General features: G+C 34.8%; 1 protein-coding gene across 1 annotated transcript in view; it reads left to right on the top strand.

Annotated features, from left to right (window-relative positions):
• LOC123525506 (G-protein coupled receptor-associated protein LMBRD2-like) overlaps positions 1 to 9,484 on the top strand; it is a 29,256-nt gene extending 19,772 nt beyond the window's left edge. The window contains exon 13 of the mRNA XM_045304603.2: positions 1,415 to 9,484. Within this exon, the coding sequence (XP_045160538.2) occupies positions 1,415 to 1,626 (212 nt within the window). The 3' untranslated portion in view covers positions 1,627 to 9,484. The remainder of the gene's footprint in view (positions 1 to 1,414) is intronic.
• The last annotated feature ends 11,025 nt before the right edge of the window (positions 9,485 to 20,509 follow it).

Below are 20,509 nucleotides of genomic sequence, written 5' to 3'. Positions count from 1 at the left end.
GCTCTGGGAATGGTCAGAAATTTAAGTTCCAGTGTATAAGTTGCTGTTAAATTTTGGATTTTTCCCAGCAGTATTTACCATAATGGCGGTGGCCATGTTGATGCGGATAAAATTATTAAAAGAACCTTATTGGTGGAAAGCGTACAGGGTTATTTTCGAGGACAGACCTGTGCGGATTTTATCCAACCTGGTGTACAAGTACCTGTTGATGGGAAACAGGCTGATTCCGACCATGGCTGATTTGGCCCAGGCTGATTCGGACCAAATATTTTGGCTGATTCGGACCAAATACTTTGAATAAAAGTAGAAAATGACCATATATTTCGGCTGATTTGGACCACAAACTTTGATTTACGAGTCAATAAGGACCATATATTTTGGATGATTCAGCAATGTTCAGGAAATAATGTTGATTATAGTGATTTAACTTGAAGTAAGGACGTTTATATTATAAAATATACACCGTACAAGCAGGTTGGAAGTTTTGACAAGCTAAAATGCATCAGTTATGCATTTAAATAAGCATTTTAATTATTCTTTGCATCAGAAATTAAACTTAATACTCATAAATGTTATTTTTACTCATATTAGTGTCGGGAACAATTTGGGCCGAATAAGCCAAGTAAATTTGGGCCGAATCAGCCATGGTCCGAGTCAGCCTGTATTCCTGTTAATGGCGTCCAGTAAAACGAAAGTAGATACAAACGTAATTCAAACTGCAAGTATGCCATTGGATTGTAGTCATTCATAATTTTAATGGCCTGTTTGGGATATTTATGATATACCTTATTGAAAATAACCGCTGTTCCTTGAAACGTTGCCAAAATTTTTTTACCACTTCGTTCGTAACAAATGCACCTAATTTTGTGAGTGCCATGGCAGGAAAATTGGCCCGAAAAAGATCTGCTGGCAATGTATTGTAGTATAAGTCGCAGGAACTTTTTCAGGCAGCAAAATGAGTAAAAAAGTGAGACCAATACACCCCAAAATATGGTAAAAGCTTAAAATTTGCTAAAGACCTAAAATATTGCTATCAACAAATATAAACTGATAAAAAGTTGGACTGAAGACATTATGTCTAAATCATGTGTCAGTTGCCTTTGTTTTCCTACTGCCATATTTTCAGTTGGTAAGATCTTACAGACAAAGAGTAGCAGAACATTTCTTTAGAAAGATGAGTTAATTAAGAGATAATATATATTAGAAAATTGTTGCAATAATTTTAAACATGGCAGAAAGGTTATTTGTCCTGTAGAATGATTAAAATGATTTGTCATGATATTATATAGAATCTGCTTTAATCCTCTTATCCTCCTGTTGTTGATACAGCACAGAAGTTACTAGAGGCAGGATGATAAACTGTATTTATTATGTTGATGAATTATTAAACCAGTTGTAATTTTAAATATTACAGGTAGCTACACAATGCCAAGGGTTCCAAACACGTATGACAAGAGTGAGTTACTAAATGAGGCGGAGCCTATAGACTACAGTGATGCTCCTGGTGAGAGTTACTCCTCCATCAATTCAGCCGCCGGGTACCAGGCTCAAGCCCAGCATCCTAGGATCAAACCACCAAGGCCGGGATCTCGAGCTCCACCAAAAGGGATCTTTGATGATGTTTGATTAGTTTTTAATGTTAGTTGGAACATATTGATATAAAAAACCTGACATTATTACCCAAATAATCTGGATGCAGTTTTTGAATGTGTAGTTAAATGTTCTATTTATTGAGCAGGACTGGGTAGCATCAGAGGGAGAACATAAAGATTGCCAGTCAACGATCAGCTGTAATAATGCTCAGTTTAAAAACTCTAGTAGCCCGCCCGCTTAGCTCAGTAGGTAAGAGCGTTGGTCTACGGATCGCGGGGTCGCGAGTTCGATCCTTGGGCGGGGCGTATGTTCTCTGTGACTATTTGATAAACGACATTGTGTCTGAAATCATTAGTCCTCCACCTCTGACTCATGTGGGGAAGTTGGCAGTTACTTGCGGAGAACAGGTTTGTACTGGTACAGAATCCAGGAACACCGGTTAGGTTAACTGCCCGCCGTTACATGACTGAAATACTGTTGAAAAATGGCGTTAAACCCAAAACAAACAAACAAATAAAAACTCTAGCATCTGATTGGCACTGAAAACTGAATACTTTACAAACAAAGGACACAAGCATTTGATAAACACAGGCATTAATGGTAGAAGTTAGGGATAAAAGATGAAAATGTTGTGGGAAACATTGAAGTTTTTCCATTGCCATGGTTTTAGATTTGAAAACCACATTGATTGAAGACGGTCATATTCAAACCTATTACAAGGTGAATTTGTTTGATATTCTGTTATATGGGGAAAGTTTGTGTTTTTAGTCCCCTGGCAGTGTTTCACCTGAGGGGACATATAGTTTGCCCATTGTCTGTCCATCTGTCAGTCATAACTTTTAGAGAGCAAGACATTTTTAGAACATACTTAGAAAGCAATGTTTGAAATGTACAGATGGTTTTATTTTGTTCATTTATTGATTTGATGTCCGTCTGTTCATCTGCAGGCACAAGAGATAAATCCTTTGTTAATGTTGATACTACACAGAATTGTTTTTATGAAATCTGACTTGTAGTTGGTAGGCTATTTAAAGAAATGTAGGTTCTTCATTTAAATTTCAGTCTAACAAGATGTGGTTCCTGTTGCAGTAAATGTAACATATGTGCTTTCTATTAGGGGCTTTTATTGCTTGGAAATAATCTTGTTGAATGCGGTGTAGTAGACATTTTACAGATGATAAAGATTTCAATTTTGATTTTGTTGATGTTTATTAGTATTATTGTAGTAGATACTATTTTATAGTTGAAATTTGCTTAGCTTAATGTCTGCATTCTCCAAAGATGAAGCTTAATTGGGCCAAAACTTAATCTGAGGCTTTATATTGTAATGAAGTCACACATGGTTTATCTGTTAATGATCTGCCTTTCTTTATGTATTGTTGTGCTTTCAAAAGAATACAGCATGTGCACTAAGATTTGGTGTACAAGTGAAAATATCTTAAGCCTTAATGTTTATGTGGTTTTAAATGAAAAAATGAAATAGCATCATAGTAATTGCACACTTGCATTATGCTTCATATGTATATGCTTACATAAACCTTGCATTTAGTAGTGAAAAGAGAATTGGGGCTAGATCCTTTTTTTTTAGAAATTTAGGCAGTCTTCTTATTCAAGCTTTATGAAAGTTCTCCCTTCTGTTGAGTTATACTCTGTGTAAAGAATCGCAAACATTCCATGTCATTGAGGTGCCGGAAACATACAGTCAAAAGGTAGAACCTCAAATTTTCAAAGATAAATACACACCAAATGAAGTCTAGAAACCAGTTTTTAAGGCCTTCAGGTAATAAAAATTATTCCATAGATACGCTTTATATAAAATTCATGTTTACAGTTGAATCTGCATCAGTCACCTGTATTAAGCAGCAACTTGCCTTAAGCAGTCAGCAAACTTCTCAATTTTGATTTTTGTTTTTTTTAAATTTCAATTTGTCTTAAGCAACTGCCTGCATTAAGCACCTTGATTGTGTTGCTTCCTTGGCTGGATGCTTAATGCAAGTTTGACTGTATACAAGTAATTGAAATTTCTAGTATTTTGTTTGGTGTTCACAAAGAATGACCACTTTTGCCTCGTGAGTACATATTTATCGGGTACTTAAAGCATTTATATCTATTTGTATTCTTCCATGTGGTGGAAAATGAACAGGGGTTTAGACATGATAACAATTTTTCATTTCCGTAACAAAGACTGTTGGGGTATATTTGTCTGTGTATGATTTGCCATTGCTTTAGATGTTTCTGTCAGCTTATTAAGTGGATTTTTTTTTAAACAATTTGATAATAAAAGTGAAGTAACACTTGGTATTTTATATGGAGGACAATGTATTGATCTGTAGTACCTGTGTCTATACAGTCAAGCATGTGCTAAACACCTATAAACATCAGAGACCACCTGGCTCTTACAACCATTAATTTCATTTTGGATTTAAAAGTAAAATACAGTTAGGATCCCTCAAGGGTAAGATACAAGTTTGAGTGTACACAGTGTAGTTGTACAGGAGTCGGGATATATGATAATTGACTTGTGATGTTTGGACTATACATGTGTGTAGAATAAGTTTTTACTGTAATACACATGTACAGTCTAACCTGTGTTAAGCAGCCAGCCAGGGGAAGCAGACAATTTGGCCGCTGAAGCCAGGTGACCGCTGATCGGAGATGCAGCCAGTATATGTATTTTTTTAGACTTCCGACCAGTTTAGCCTTCAGTTTCTATCATTATTTTACCAAGATACCTTGACGTGCATTTGCCTTTGCAATTGCTTCTAAGCAATATAAAATTCCGGCGTGATTTTTTAACAACAAGAATTGTTACAGACAATTTTCCAACTTCAAAACAAGTTTGTTTACAATTTTAGCCATTTGGGTAAGGGAAGCTACTCTCCGCGCTTACTGTCTACGCTAAAATCTAAGATCGCCGTTATGTTCCGTAAAAGATCGAGTGGTTTATATTTCTTTCAAACACAATAAATTTCGTATAAATTTAATAGCGTTTTGATGAAAGAAATATAAAGAATACCAAATAGTATGCTACTAATTAGATATCGAGTATTATCTTTAACCAAGATCAAACTGTGAACAACAAAATTGACACGAGGTGACAAGCTAATTGCCGAAAATTACTGGCAATTTGATCGGAACAAAAAGTGGATCACACCTTTGATTATCAGTTTTAATTGATAAGCTCATGTCATTTTGGCTTCTTTGTGGTGAAGTCACGCGAGACTAAGCAATGACGTGTTTCTCAAAAATAGGGTATCGTCGGCGATCATCGCCTAAAAATAATTTGTTTTGGAAGAAACATGGCCGCTAAAAGGGGTCAAATACGGCGGTCGGGAGGCAATTTTGGTGGCCGCTGGCTGCGGACGGGAGGTGGCCACTGAATAAAGTGATAAAATAGAGGAAAATCCATCGGGGGCGTCATAAAATGACCGCTGATCGGAGGTGACCGTTAGTACAGGTTAGACTGTATATAGCTTGAACATTGCACACAGTTTCATGGAGTATTAATGACTTGCCAAATGACAAAAAATGACACATAATAGAAACAGGACAATATGATAGAATTATCATTGTATCAGCCATGACAAGATTTATTTTGAGTTTCCATGATGTAAGAAGCTTTAGAATTGGAAAGAAAGTTAATGACATGAAATAATACACTTGTTTTAATGTTGACATGATGAATAAATGCTTTTTATGCAGCATTATACTATCTTCTATACTTCTGACATTTTAATGGATATTCTTGAACATAAAATATGTTGTGCATGTGATGAGTTCGCCATGTCAGCAAGCACAGTTAGTAAGTCTTAGGATTTGGACTGGAAGGGCGGAATGTTTGATTCCTGATGAAGCAGGGGGTGGGGGATGGGGTGGGGAAGTTATTTCTCTGTTATGATTTGACAAAGATTATATATCTGAAGTTGTTTATTCTCCCTGTCCTGATTCATGCTAGAAACTTGTCAGCCACTTGGGGGGAAACTTGTCAGCTACTTGTGGGGAAACTTGTCAGCTTGTTGATAATCTTATATATTAATCCAGGAACAATAGTCTGATGAACTGATCGTAATTTCGTACTGAAATACTGTAGAAAAACTGTAAATATTAAAACAAAAAAACATGTGTGATGAAGTCCTTTGATAACAGTGTGTTTTTTTTGGCCATCTCATGCAATAAAAATAACATTCTCAGATGAATATGACACTTTAGCACAGATGTCTCTAGGTTTTCTTTTAAATTTGAAAGGTAGCAAACTTTTAAGGTTATTATAGAGTTTGAACCATGTATTTATGTTTATTTAAACAAGGGAGATAACCATAGTATAGACAGTGCAATAGATTAGTGTATAGTAGTCGCAACTTGACCGCGATGGTTGACCGTAGGCTGATTATTCATATCGATTATTTCATTGTAGAAATCAAGGGTGCTTAGTGTAGCCGTGTATATTTATATGGAATTAGTTTGTATACAGTTCAGTATCAAAGTATATATACTTACATTTGATCAGTTAAATATTTCCAATACACTAATTTATATTTACACAAAATTATATTTCCTTTTTTTCGTGCAGCTCGTATTTTACGTACACTACTTTTCAATAATAGGTTGTGCCTCATTATGTATTGTAATGCAAGGGTCAACCATCGGGGTCAAGTTGCATCTACTATATATGTAGAGAATATACATTTAGTGTTGATATTTCTACTTCCTGGTTGTTCTTTACTATTGTTGGTATTGTTTGATAATGTTATATACATGTTATATACATGCAGATACATGTAACAGTTTGTTAATATGTTATGTAATTTATGTCTTTTGAATCACAGTAGATGTATAGATATATGTGTTAATGTATATGTACAAATGGGTATATGCTTATTGTGTTATATATTGTGTAAACTACATGAGGTAAATGTATGTGCTTGAAAGTATGTGAAGTAGTTTTTCTAAGCTTGAACGCACTGTAATTGTATAAATCATTATTCACAGAAAACAGTTGTTTTGTCACATCCAATATATGAAATAATGTTTATCTTTACAAAAATGTAAGAAAGTGTAATTGACATTGTTATATATGAACCATTTCAGTTTCTTATCCCTGTTTTGCTATTTTTGTATATCTTCCCTATACTTCTTATTGAAGAAATAGCCGATTTAAGTTTGAAAAATTACACATTGTTAATGTTTTGTTGTGTCGTTTACTTTCGTTATTACTTTTTTGTTTATTTTCTATTAAGTATAAATTATTTGGCCAGTAAACATCAGTTTAAGTTTTATGAGAAAATGTTGTTAAGGGACAATGTCATGTCCTTTTTACTACAACTTTTTTCTAGTTAAGACTAACTGCACTAGAACATTAAATAAACCTAATAAGTCAGCAACAAAACAGGCAGTTTTTGTCGTTTTTAAAAATGGGTAGGTCAGGTTGCTACTTAACACTGGTATGTCCACTGAGTGATATAACTGAAATACAGCAATGTGCTGTTGAGAACTGGTGATAAAGATAAACAAATAATTCATATGTTTTTTTTGGTTTGTTGTTAGTAATAGTTCAGCTTATTTATTTTTAGCTCACCTGAGCATGTAGTGGTCCTCGATGAGCTTTTGTGAATTTAAAATAGTTACACACAAATGACCCTTGGGTGACACAGAATGTTCTTTGGTTGACCCTCTACCAAAGTTGTGAAAAGCCATGCTGCTTTGTCAAAACATAAAACATAACTGTCAGGAGTTGGGCTAGTTCTGTACATATGGCTCTGCGAAAAAATTGAAAATCTCCTCAGAATCAGCAGGTCTTGGGCAGAAATGTTTCTTGTTAAACTGGTTTGGGGTGTGAAACTGTGGTGAGTGCTATAGGTCCATCATGGCTTTCTTGTATTAATTTACAAAATGGTATCCACAGACAGCATGAAATCCAATTTACTTTAAAGTGCTAGGTAGTTTACTGTCTCCTGGTATGACATTTCGTGTTAAAATAGTCCCCGTAATATATGACCTTTTGTGCTAAAACAGTTTCCATAAATAGCTACTGTTAGTCGTTTCATGTTTCCTTGCAACATCCTGCATTATTGTGAAAATATGAAGTACATGCATATAGAATTTAAGAAACAAAATTTAACTTTTCATTTGATTTGAAGAACATCAGTATTCGCTTTACATGTTTACACTCTGTTTCACTTTCTTCATTCAGTATCCTTGATTGATTGGTTTATGATAATACAGTAAATGGGAAATAAGAAGTGGCAGGTTTTTAGGTACTTTACAAGAAAAAAGTGACACCATTCTTTATTGTACTAACATTGTTTATGTCCATTGATATCATATTGTACCCCGGCATTATTCTGATATGAAAACTGACATTTTACTTTTTTATAGTAACATTCTGCAATGTGCATACATTGACATTCTGCTAAGTAAGTCTTTGTACACTGCACAGTGACATTCTGCTATGTACGTCTTCTTTGTACATTACATATTGACATTCTGCTATGCATGTCTTCTTTGTTCTGCACATTGACATTCTGCTTTGTACGTCTTCTTTGTACACTGCGCATTGACATTCTGCTATGTACGTCTTCTTTGTACACTGCACATTGACATTCTGCTATGTATATCTTTGTACACTGCACAATGACATTCTGCTATGTACGTCTTCTTTGTACACTACACATTGACATTCTGCTATAAACGTCTTCTTTGTACACTGCGCATTGACATTCTGCTATGTACGTCTTTTTTGTACACTGCACATTGACATTCTGCTATGTATGTCTTTTACCCTGTGCATTGTACGTCTTCTTTGTACACAGCACATTGACATTCTGCTATGTACATCTTCTTTATACACTGCACATTGGCATTCTGCTATGTACGTCTTCTTTGTACACTGCACATTGACATTCTGCTATGTACGTCTTCTTTGTACACAGCACATTGACATTCTGCTATGTACATCTTCTTTGTACACTACACATTGACATTCTGCTATGAACTTCTTCTTTGTTCACTGCGCATTGACATTCTGCTATGTACGTCTTCTTTGTGCTATGTACGTTTTCTTTGTGCACTACGCATTGACATTCTGCTATGTACGTCTTTTTTGTACACTGCACATTGACATTCTGCTATGTATGTCTTTTACACTGTGCATTGTACGTCTTCTTTGTACACAGCACATTGACATTCTGCTATGTACATCTTCTTTATACACTGCACATTGACATTCTGCTATGTAAGTCTTCTTTGTACACTGCACATTGACATTCTGCTATGTATGTCTTCTTTGTACACAGCACATTGACATTCTGCTATGTACATCTTCTTTGTACACTACACATTGACATTCTGCTAAGTACGTCTTCTTTTTACACTGCACATTTGACATTCTACTATGTATGTCTTTGTACACTGCACATTGACATTCTGCTAAGTACGTCTTCTTTGTACACTGCACGTTGACATTCTGCAATAAACATTGACATTTTAATATGTACTTTTTACATTGATTTTCTTCTATGTACACCAATATTCTGCTATTGTCATTGACATTGACATTGCCTTTTTCATTGTATATGACATTCTGCTATGCAGACTTTACTTTGACATTATGTTGTTTAGATTGAAGTCTAGTATGAACTCTTGACATTCTTTTATGTACAGTGTACTTAGGCATTTTACTGAAAGTCTGTTAGGTACATTGACATTCTGCTATGTACACTGACATTCTGAAATGTACATTGACAACATCCACTTTGTACACTAACATTCTGCCTGGTACATTTGTGACATTTTATTATGTACACACTGTATGTATATTTCATGTGGTAAAGCACAAATAAACATTGTTATATTTATTTGTCATTTAAGAAATTAAACGGAGAAATACTTGTCTTATCATCTTGTTTTCTAAATTTACAGCTTTGATTTTAAACTGCATTATTACAACATTAACTCTACAACAGTTTATTAGTCCTCTACCAATGGAACATGAAGAAGACTACAGGCATGTCCTCTGACCGTCCAGCCATCTGTCCATCCGTAAATCTGAATTCTGCAATTTCTCAAAAAGTATTCAAGCTAGGTTCATTAAACTTGGTGTGTGAATAGAGGGCAATATGTATATTACGCACGTTCACAACCTATTCTTATAAGGTCAAGGTCACTATTGAAGGTTGAGTAAAAATTGTTGCTGCTCCATATGGTCCGAGAGCTCACGGACTTTTATTGCAACAACTGAGGCCAAAAGAAGTTTATACTTTTTGGAAACAGTATTTCACATCCTCCATGAAAACCCGTTTCTTAAAAGTCAAAGCCGTGCCTATCTATATTTTGTTCACTTATGTTTGTGATAGGGGAGGTAAAACTAACTTGTAAAAATATTAGGGGGTAGGGTAAAGTTTACGTCTACAAGTTGCTTCACTGTTTAATTACAGTAACTATCTTATTGTCAGTAAATGTATAATTGTCAAACAATGACAGCAATAAGAAATTCATCAAAAAGGACTGAAGGGCAAACTGGATATTCAAGGTCAAAGGTCAGATTTATGTTAAAATCACAAAAATTGGCACATTTGAAATTTATTTTTATTCTTAAAAAATAGTATGTTATCATAAGTCACTCATCTTTATTAATGTAACGTGTATATATCAGCCAAAATCAGAAATGCAAATTTTATTGCAAAAAGTCAAGGTCAACCCTGATAATTGAAGGTCAAAGTTCATTTTCATGCAAAAATGTGAAAATTATTATCTTAACTTTTTTTAATCTGTTTAATATGTCTTCACATTGTTAGTCACTGAAGTTAATTCGTTTTAATGTTTGTATGTCAGGCAAAGTCACCAGTGCAGATGTAACCCCAAAACTGCCAAGAGTAAAGCTAATATCAAAGGCCAAAGGTCAAATTTGTGTGAAAAATTGCACGAATAGCTTCCTCTTTGAAATATAACAGATATGTTTTCATCATTATAAGTAATTGCTCGTGGTTTATTTTAATGTATATATGTCTCACAATGTCAATAAAGAAGATATCGTCTAAAGTCAGACAAGTTCAAATGTAATATTAAAGGTCAAAGGTCATTTTCAAGTAAAAGAATGAAAAAATAGCTCTTTTACTTTTCTCTTTGTTGACAATTTCCTGTCGATCTAGTCAATGATATCTGTTCATTTAATGTATAAATGTTAGGCGATCTCTGGTATGCACAAATAATTTCAAAACATTCAAGTTCAACCATAATATGAAAGGTCAAAGGTCAAAAAGTGAGTAAAATGTTGCAATAATATCAGCTATTTGTAATAATTTTTATTGTTTAAATGTATTTGTTTTATCATTTCAGTAACTGATCGTTGTTCATTTTACTGTATATTTGTTAGACGATGTCATGGAAGAGAAAATAAGTCAAGGTCAAACCTGGTATTAAAGGTCAGGTGTCATTTTTGTGTAAAAGATCAAAATGTAGCATACTTACTCATTACTTTGTTCAAAAATAGCTTTTTGTTATAATTCACTGTTAGAAATATATTTAATGTATACATGTCAAGCAAGGTCAGCAATGTAGGTTTTGTCCTAATAAGTCGAAGCCAGTCCTTTTTATCAAAGGTCAAAGGTCAAATTTGTGTGAAAATTCAGAAAAACAGCACTTTTGCAAGGATTTTTCTTTATTGTTTTAGGTATTTTTGTCAACACTAGTACCTGATCATTATTCGTTTTCAAGTATATATAAAAGGTGATAACAATCTTCCTTAATTATAAAAAAAATTGTCAGTGTCACACCTGACATTAAAGGTCAAAGGAGAGCGTCTTCAAGAAACTTGCCATTATGAAAAATGGCTCGAAAAAGTTGGGGAGCAAATGAAAAGATCCTACGGCAAGTCTACACAGGCACCGAACGGCCCATAGCAGAGTAAACATCCACCTCATGGGTAACTGCTTCCATAACAGTAAAGATAATCTGACAGAACGTTAAAAATTCAGGCTGAGGAAACTCCATAAGAAATGAAAATGACATTCAACTTGGCATTTAATGAAAGTCGGAGTACATTACATTTCTGCTATGTACACTGACATGAAGTACTTGCACTCCATTGACCTACTTCTGCTGTACATTTGTGAATTTTATTGAGTACACACTGTTGTATATTTCCATGGTAATAGCATCAATAACATTGTTTATTATTTGTCATTTAAGAAATTTAAGGTAGAATATTGTCTTAATCTGTTTCTAATTTACAGTTGATTTTAAACTTGCATTAATTACATATTAACTCTACAACATATATAGGCCTACAATGAATGAAAATCGGCAAGTGCTTGATCCACATCTGTCACGTAATCTGAATCCTGCAATTTCGACAAATAGTTCAAGCAGGTCATTAGGGTGTGAATAGAGGCATTATTATATTACGCCGTTCACAACTATTCTTATAAGGTCAAGGCACTATGAAGGTTGATAAATGTTGCTGCTCTATGGCCGAGACTCACGACTTTATAGCAAAACTGAGGCCGAAAAATTTATACTTTTGAGAAATTTTCAATCCTCCATAACCGTTTTTAAGAATTAAGTCGTTGCTATTATATTTTGTTATATTTTTGATTAGGAGGTTAAAACTATTTTTGAAAATATTAGGGTGGTAAGTTTACGATCTACAAGTTGCTACTGTTTATATACAGTACTTTCTTATTGTCAGTAAATGTATTAATTTTCAACATGACACAATAAGAATTCCAAAAGGATCTGAAGCAACTGATTTCAGGTCAAGGTCAGATATGTAAAATCAAAAATTGTACATTTGAAATTTTAATTTATATCTTAAAATAGTTTGTTTCAAATCACTCATCTTCATAATTTGTGTTAATATAAGCCAAAATCGATGCAATTTTATGCAAAGTCAAGGTCAAACCTATATTGAAGGTCTAAGTTCATGTTCATGCAAATTGAAATTATTATTTAACTTTTTTTAATTGTTAATATGTCTTACATTGTTAGTCACTGAGTTAATGTCGTTTTAATGTTGTATGTCGCAAGTCACCATGCGATGTAACCCAAAACTCAGATAACAGCTTGATTTAGCAATGGTAATTTTGTGTGAAAATTTGCACGATAGTTCCTCTTGAAATAATGCTAGATATTTTTCATTCATTATATAGTATTGCTCGTGTTTATTTTTATATATGTCTCCATTAATAAAAGATATCGTCTAAGTCAGACTAGTTCAATGTATATTAAGTCAAAGTCTTTTAAGTAATAAGAAGAATAATAAGCTCTTTTACTTTCCTTTGTTTGAATTTCCGTCGACTAGTCACATATATCTTTTTATGTATAAGTTAGGCGATCTTGTATGACAATATTTCAAAATTCAGTCACCATATGGAAGGTCAGGTACAAAAGTGAGTAAATGTTTCATCCATGATCATATTTGTATATTTTATGTGCTTAATTATTTGTTTTATATTTCAGTTAACTGATCGTGTCATTTTACTGTATATTGTTAGACGATGTCATGGAAGGAATAGTCAAGGTTCAACGCTGATGGTATTACAGGTCAGGCTTCGTCCATGTTTGTGCGTAAACGCAAAGTAGCATATGTACTCTTTTTGTTTCAATCTGTATATCACGTCAGGAATATCCCTTAATGTATCCATGGACAAGCAGGCACAATGTAGTTTTGTCCTAATAAGTCGAAGCCAGTATTTTAATTTAAAGTCAAGTTCTTGTGTGTGAAAATTCAAATAATACAGCACTTTGCAGCAGATTTCTTGATTGGTTTAGTATTTTGTCAGCACTAGTACTGATATTATTCGTTTTCAGTTTTAAGGTGATACTCTTCTATAATTATAAAAAAATTGTCATGTCACACTGACATAAGTCAAGAGAGCGTCTTCAAGAACTCATTATGATAAATGCTCGAAAATTGGGGAAATAAAAATCCTAGCAGTACACAGGCCGAACGGCCATAGAGAGTAATCACCTCATGGTATGCTTCCATACAGTAAAGTAACTGACACGTAAACAGGCCTGAGACAACTCCATAAGAATGAAAGACATCAACCTTGAGCCATTAGAGACAAGACGAGAGTACAAAGCCCTTGGGTAGGCAGAGAAGGCAAAGAGACTACCATCACACCCACTCTATTCAAAACTCGAAAGCAGAACAAAGAAAAGACTGAAACGAGAGAGTCTCAACCATATCGTCAAAGGACTGCAGAAAGGAAAAGCAGAAGCACTGGACATAGAGGCAGAGCCGCTTGTGCCCGGTGAATGGGTTCCTAGACAATGTGTTCCAAAGATCAGATTGGAGGTGCCAGGAGTAGAAGAAAAGGGAAAACAACATCAGGTTCATCAACAATCTTTTACGCTAGACATGATCAATGACCCTTTCCAGTATACTCTTGGATCCAAGCATATACCGATAGATCAGTGGAAAAAGCAGTTCAGAATGCTGGGAGTGGTGCCTACATCAAATTCTCTCACACTCTGTCATCCAGTCGGCAAGAGATTCTCCAACTTTAGAGCCGAGACGCAAGCCCCCATTTCGGCCACACCCCAACTGTATGAGTGAGGAGAAAAGGGACAAAATATTGTTTTCCTAACAGGCTCCAAGTGAGCTCTTCAGGCTCTCTCAGCAGGTCCATGAGACATCTTAACGAGACAGCTGCTGGAAATGTGGGCATAGCCGAAAATGAAGCTGCGGGCGAACTTTGCAAAGGAAGCTTCATACAGAGAATCTCAGATTCTGCTAAAGAATAGATTTGCGTCAGACTAGAAGAACATAAGTGATGGAGGCTACCTGCCCAATAATAACAGTCTGCACAAGCTAATCAGAGAAAGCCAAACAACTATCCTCCGTAAGGGCACTGGACACTGTGGCCTGAGAAAAGCGGGGTGTTGCAAAGACACCAAAACGCCAGTGCGTATCAGAGGTATAAATACCATTCCACATCCTGCAGAGCGGTTTCTATCTGGAAGAAGTACGACAGAAAGTTTGGCCCACAGACATCCCATATGAGACCAAGCTGTGGGGAAATGCCAGCGACCTGCAGAACCGATGCAGTTCACTGCCGCATCTAGTGTCAAAGTCATGCCTATCTATATTTTGTTCTGGAAATTTGATGTAGGCACCACTACCAGCATTCTGAACTGCTTTTTCCACCACTGATCCATCTGTATATGCTTGGATCCAAGAGTGTGCTGGATAGCGGTCATTGATCATTTCTAGCGTAAGAGATTGTTGGTGAGCCTGGTGTTGTTTTCCCTTTTCTTCTACTCCTGACACCACCAATTTGATCTTTGGAGCAGATTGTCTAGGATCCCATTCATCGGGCACAAGCGGCTCTGCCTCTGCATCTAGTGCTGCTGCTTTTCCTTTCTGCGGGCCGTTGACGATATGGTTGAGACTCCGTCGTTTCAGTCTGTTCTTGGTTCTTCTCTCGAGTTTTGAGTGGAGTGGGTATGATGGTAGTCTCTCTGTCTTCTGTGCCTGCACAAGTGCTTTGTACTCTCGTCTGATCTGTAATGGCTCAATGTTGGCTGTCTTTTCCATTTCTTTTATTGGAGTTGTTTATCCTCAGGCCTAAATTTTGAACCTTGTCCAGTTTATCTTTACTGGTTTTGGAAGCAGTTACCATGAGGTGGATGCGTACTATGATATGGGCCGTACGGTGCCTGTGTAGACTTACCGTAGGATCTTTTCATTTGCTCCCAAACTTGTTCTTGAAAGCCTTTTTTCATCATGGCGAGTTTCTTGAAGACCCTCTTCCTTGACCTTTAATGTCAGGTTTGACCTTGACTAATTTTTCATAATCAAGGAAGAATGATATCATCTGTTATATATACTTTAAAATGAATAATGATCAGTTACTAGTGTTGACAAAAATACCTAAAACAATAAAGAAAAATCATTACAAACATGCTGTTTTTGCGAATTTTCACACAAATTTGACCTTTAACCTTTGATAAAAGAGTTGGCTTTGACTTATAAGGGAAAACCTACATAGCTGTCCTTGTTTGAAATGTATACATTAAAATAAATTGCTAAAAGTGAATTATAACAAGAAGCTATTTTTAAACAAAGAAATGAGTAAGTATGCTACATTTTGATCTTTTACACAAAAATGACCCCTGACCTTTAATACCAGGTTTGACCTTGACATACTTTCTCTTCCATGACATCGTCTGACATATATACAGTAAAATGAACAACGATCAGTTACTGAAATGACAAAACAAGTACTTTTCAACAATAAAAATTATTACAAATGGCTGATATTATTGCAACATTTTATTCACTTTTTGACCTTTGACCTTTCATATTATGGTTGAACTTAAATGTTTTGAAATTATTTGTGCATACCAGTCATCGCCTAACATTTACATTTTAAGATGAACTAATATTATGGACTAATATCGGCAAGATATTGTTAACAAAGAGAAAAGTTAAAGAGCTTTTTTTCATTCTTTTACTTGAAAATGACCTTTGACCTTTAATATTACATTTGAACTTGTCTGATTTTAGACGATATCTTTATTACTGGCATTGTGAGACATATATACATTAAAATAAACCACGAGCAATTACTTATAATGATTAAAACATATCTGTTATATCTCAAACAGGAAGCTATTCATGCCATTTTTACACAAATTTGACCTTTGACCCTTGATATTAGCTTTACTCTTGACATTTTGGGGGTTACATCTGCACTGGTGACTTTGCCTGACATACAAACATTAAAACGAATTAACTTCATTGACTAAAACATATTAAACAGATTAAAAAAGTTAAGGCAATAATTTTCACATTTTTGCATGAAAATGAACTTTGACCTTCAATTATCAGGGTTGACCTTGACTTTTTGCAACAAAATTTGCATTTCTGATTTTGGCTGATATATACGCATTACATCAATAAAGATGAGAGACTTATGATAACAAACTATTTTTTAAGAATAAAAATAAATTTCAAATGTGCCCAATTTTGTGATTTTAACATAAATCTGACCTTTGACATTGAATATCCAGTTTGCCCTTCAGTCCTTTTTGATGAATTTCTTATTGCTGTCATTGTTGGACATATATACATTTACTGACAATCAGATAATTACTGTAATTAATCAGTGAAAAAACTTGTAGACTTAAATTTTACCCTACCCCCTAATATTTTTACAAGTGAGTTTTACCTCCCCTATCACAAACATAAGTGAACAAAATATAGATAGGCACGGCTTTGACACTTAAGAAATGAGTTTTCATGGAGGAAATGTAATATTGTTTCCAAAAAAGTATAAACTTCTTTTGGCCTCAGTTGTTGCAATAAAAGTCCGTGAGCTCTCGGACTAATAACTTTCATTTGCATTGATGGATTATCTTAGTGCTACAAACATTTTCTTAACAATAGTATGAATTGATAACTTCATTAAGACGACTTGCAAAGCATACACCCCAGGACACTTGGTCCCAGGTCAAGGTCACAGTTGAGAGTTCAAAGGTAGAAGGTAGCATAACTTCATGTCCACTCCATACTGTCCTTACCACTGAAAATTTTCGTAAAATTAGGTCCATTTCTTTTGAACCACGGGGAAGACTTTCATAGTAGAAATATCAGTTGGGTCAGTTAACTCGAGGTCAAGGTCACACTTAGAAGTCATGGATCTGATAGCTAGCGTATCTTATTTTTCGCTCTATATCTTCTTAACCACTGGAAGGAATTTCATACAGTTAGCATCAATTGTTAATCACATCAAAACGATATTAAAATAATTTTATGTTGCACAGCGTCATTTAATGTTCTTGTAATGCGCAGGAACGTCAGCGTTTTTGTTTTTGATGACGATGATCTTATTTCCTTTCAAGTATTTGTTATAAATTTATGCATTCTGGGGCAATAGTTTCTTGTTTCAGACTTATTCAGCCAAGCTAGAAGAGGAAGCTAGCGAAATTACTTTAATTTTCTAGGTTTTCTTTTGTTAGATAAATTTTAGTTTCCTGTCAATGTCACTATATTTTGTGGTCCATTGGGATTAGCGTAAAAAATGTTTGTTTCCGGTATCCCGACCTACCTTACATTTTTGACCCGACCCTAAATGTTTTTATGGCTTTGGAGATCTTTTTTTAACATTTTAACAAAAAGTTGCAAATTGCTCTTTCTATGCTTTAATTGAACATGGTCAGAGATGTTAGAAATCAACTTACTAATGCTGTAGAGGCATAACTCCCTTATTTGTATTATTTTTGACACAAAAATAATTTCCGAAAAGTCCCACTTAATAAAAAAATATTCAAACAAAAATAAATAAAAAATACCGACCTACCTACTCTATTTTTAAAAAACAACAACAAACAAACAAAAATTTGTTTTTACGCCTTACGGAATTCATTTAATGTAACTGTGTAAAAAATCCGACTGAGTCGTGCTGGGGAGCTCGAGGGATCATGCATATTCATTACCTCTCATGAACATGGCGAATCAACCGTATCTACCGTTAGTTTGCTTGTTAGTGGTCTATGCTACCAAAAGTTTGTTGGGATAATACACGAAGGTCGAGGTCAGAAACAAACCCCAAGGGCTTCTGCAGACGTTAATGCACAAAACAAACGTGTATTGTCGCTATTCTTGCATGAAAAAAAAAAAAAAAAAAAAAAACATTACAAGACGACTAAATGTATTGTTTTCATATGTGACGACTACGATTGCGGTACATTTTTTAATTACCATTCTGGTCAGAGACCACCAATTCAAACAAGAGCTGTAGGAGGAAAGCAACGCTCGACTATTCAACAGCCTTGTCAAGTGAATGAATACAAAAAGTCGAAAACGGGGCATAATTTTGTACAAATGCAAAACAGGGTTACGGAACCTGCACAGTGCTTATCAGCTCATGACAGTAGACATGTGTGTGAAGCTTCAATCCATTTCCATTAATGGGTACTGAGATACTACCTTACACATAAAAACAGCTCAGTTGAAAAAGGGGCATAACTTTGTAAAAATGCAAAATAGAGTTATTGAACCTATGTACTGCATGTCACATCATGACAGTGAACAAGTGTGTGAAGTTTCAATCCATTCCCATTAGTGGATACTGAGATACCAGCTTACATACAAAAACTTAACCAAAAACTGCTAAGTCAAAAAAGGGGCATGATTTTGAAAAAAAAAATGCAAAGTAGAGTTAAGTGACCTGCGCAGTGCATGTCAGATCACGACCGTGAACAAGTGTATGAAGTTTCAATCCATTCCCATTAGTAGGTACTGAGATACCAGCTTACATACAAAACCTTAACCAAAAATTTATAAGTCGAAAAAGGGGCATAATTTTGTAAAAAAGCAAAATAGAGTTATGGAACCTGTGCAATGTAAGTCTTTTTATCACAGTGAATAAGTGTATGAAGTTTCAATCCATTTCCACAAGTGGTTACTGAGATACCAGCTTACATACAAAAACTTAACCAAATCGGGACGCCGACGCCGACGCACGGGCGAGTCCAATAGCTCTACTATTCTTTGAATAGTCGAGCTAAAAAGTCCCTAAGTTACTTACTAGGATACCTGGGAATAAGGTAGCGTCTGTGCGTTCTGATTGGTTTGTCATGTAAACAAACGCAAGAAGTGATATTTTTTTCAAAATTGAGATTTTTTACTGCATTTTACATTTTGACAGAATTTACTACATTTTATGTGTATTGAAAAAAAGTTTTATCAACTGAATTTCTCCTAACATGTCAACGATGTCAACAGGGGGTCATCTCATTCACACGAAAAATACTTGATTAAATAAAGTATCACTATTCGTGTTTTTCGTCCGATATTTTGATAGAACTAAGAGATAGTTCTTGAAAAACATGTAATGAGACATAATGTTTCGATTTATGGAAGGCCGTACACGCCATAATGTTGTAATGTAAGTGTATGGGAAAACAACTGGTGGTCTCTAACCTATACTAGTTTTGTCGAAAGCCATCGCGTAATGTTCATGGGCACAAATCTGTTACAAATGGTGTAGAAAGACGTTTTCGTGCAAAAATAAGCGTGAAATTTGAATATTTAATATAATATGATTGTTGGCCTCTTTTCTTGACAGGTATGCCCGTTTTTATTTGAGCTTTTGGACCAAAAAAGGATCATTTTTATTTCTGTAAGGCGTAAAAAATGCTTGTTTCCGGTATTCCGACCTACCTTAAAGTTTTGGCCCGATCTTTAATGTTTTATGGCCTTGGAGAATTTCTTTTCAACATTTCAACAAAAAGTTGCAAAACTGCACTTTGATGCTTTAAACATGCTCAGAGGTGTTAGAAATCAACTTACTAATGCTCTAAAGGCACAACTCCCTTATTTGTATTCATTTTTGACACAAAAATAATTTCCGAAAAGTCCCCTACCCTCAAGAAAAAAAAAATACCGACCTACCTACACTAATTCGTGTTTATACGCCTAAGCTGTATTTTGTCATCACCCAGTTGTTTATTTGTGTGTTATTTAGAAATTAAAATTAAATAAGCAAGTGTGTTCAGTTTGCTCGCTTAAAAAGGCAATATCTAGCGCTGATTCATTACATAATTATTTGAAAATGTTCATTTACTCCGGTTCAATACATCACAAATCTACTTGTAAAATTAACACGGGCATTTTTAGAGAGATGGCTAGACAACAACTATATAGATATGGTGGAAGGACAACCATTTTAATCTAGTTTTATTCATAAAATTGCCCTTCCCAATATGAAAAAAAAAATTGAATATAAACTGCATGCAATACGTACTGATATCAATTCATAACGGACATTTTGATAAAAAAAACCCCCAAAAAACAATACTGATTCATCCGTGAAATTTAGTCTAACGATGTAGTAGACGACAATGCATGGTGGAGTACGAAAATTGGACGAAGGGTAAATGTTCGTTTAGATTTAAATTCGCGGGTCAA

This window comes from Mercenaria mercenaria, chromosome 3 (assembly GCF_021730395.1).
Source record: "Mercenaria mercenaria strain notata chromosome 3, MADL_Memer_1, whole genome shotgun sequence".
Lineage (NCBI taxonomy): Eukaryota > Metazoa > Mollusca > Bivalvia > Venerida > Veneridae > Mercenaria > Mercenaria mercenaria.
Note: the sequence above shows the minus strand (reverse complement) of the source record. Positions and strands in the feature narration are given on the sequence as shown.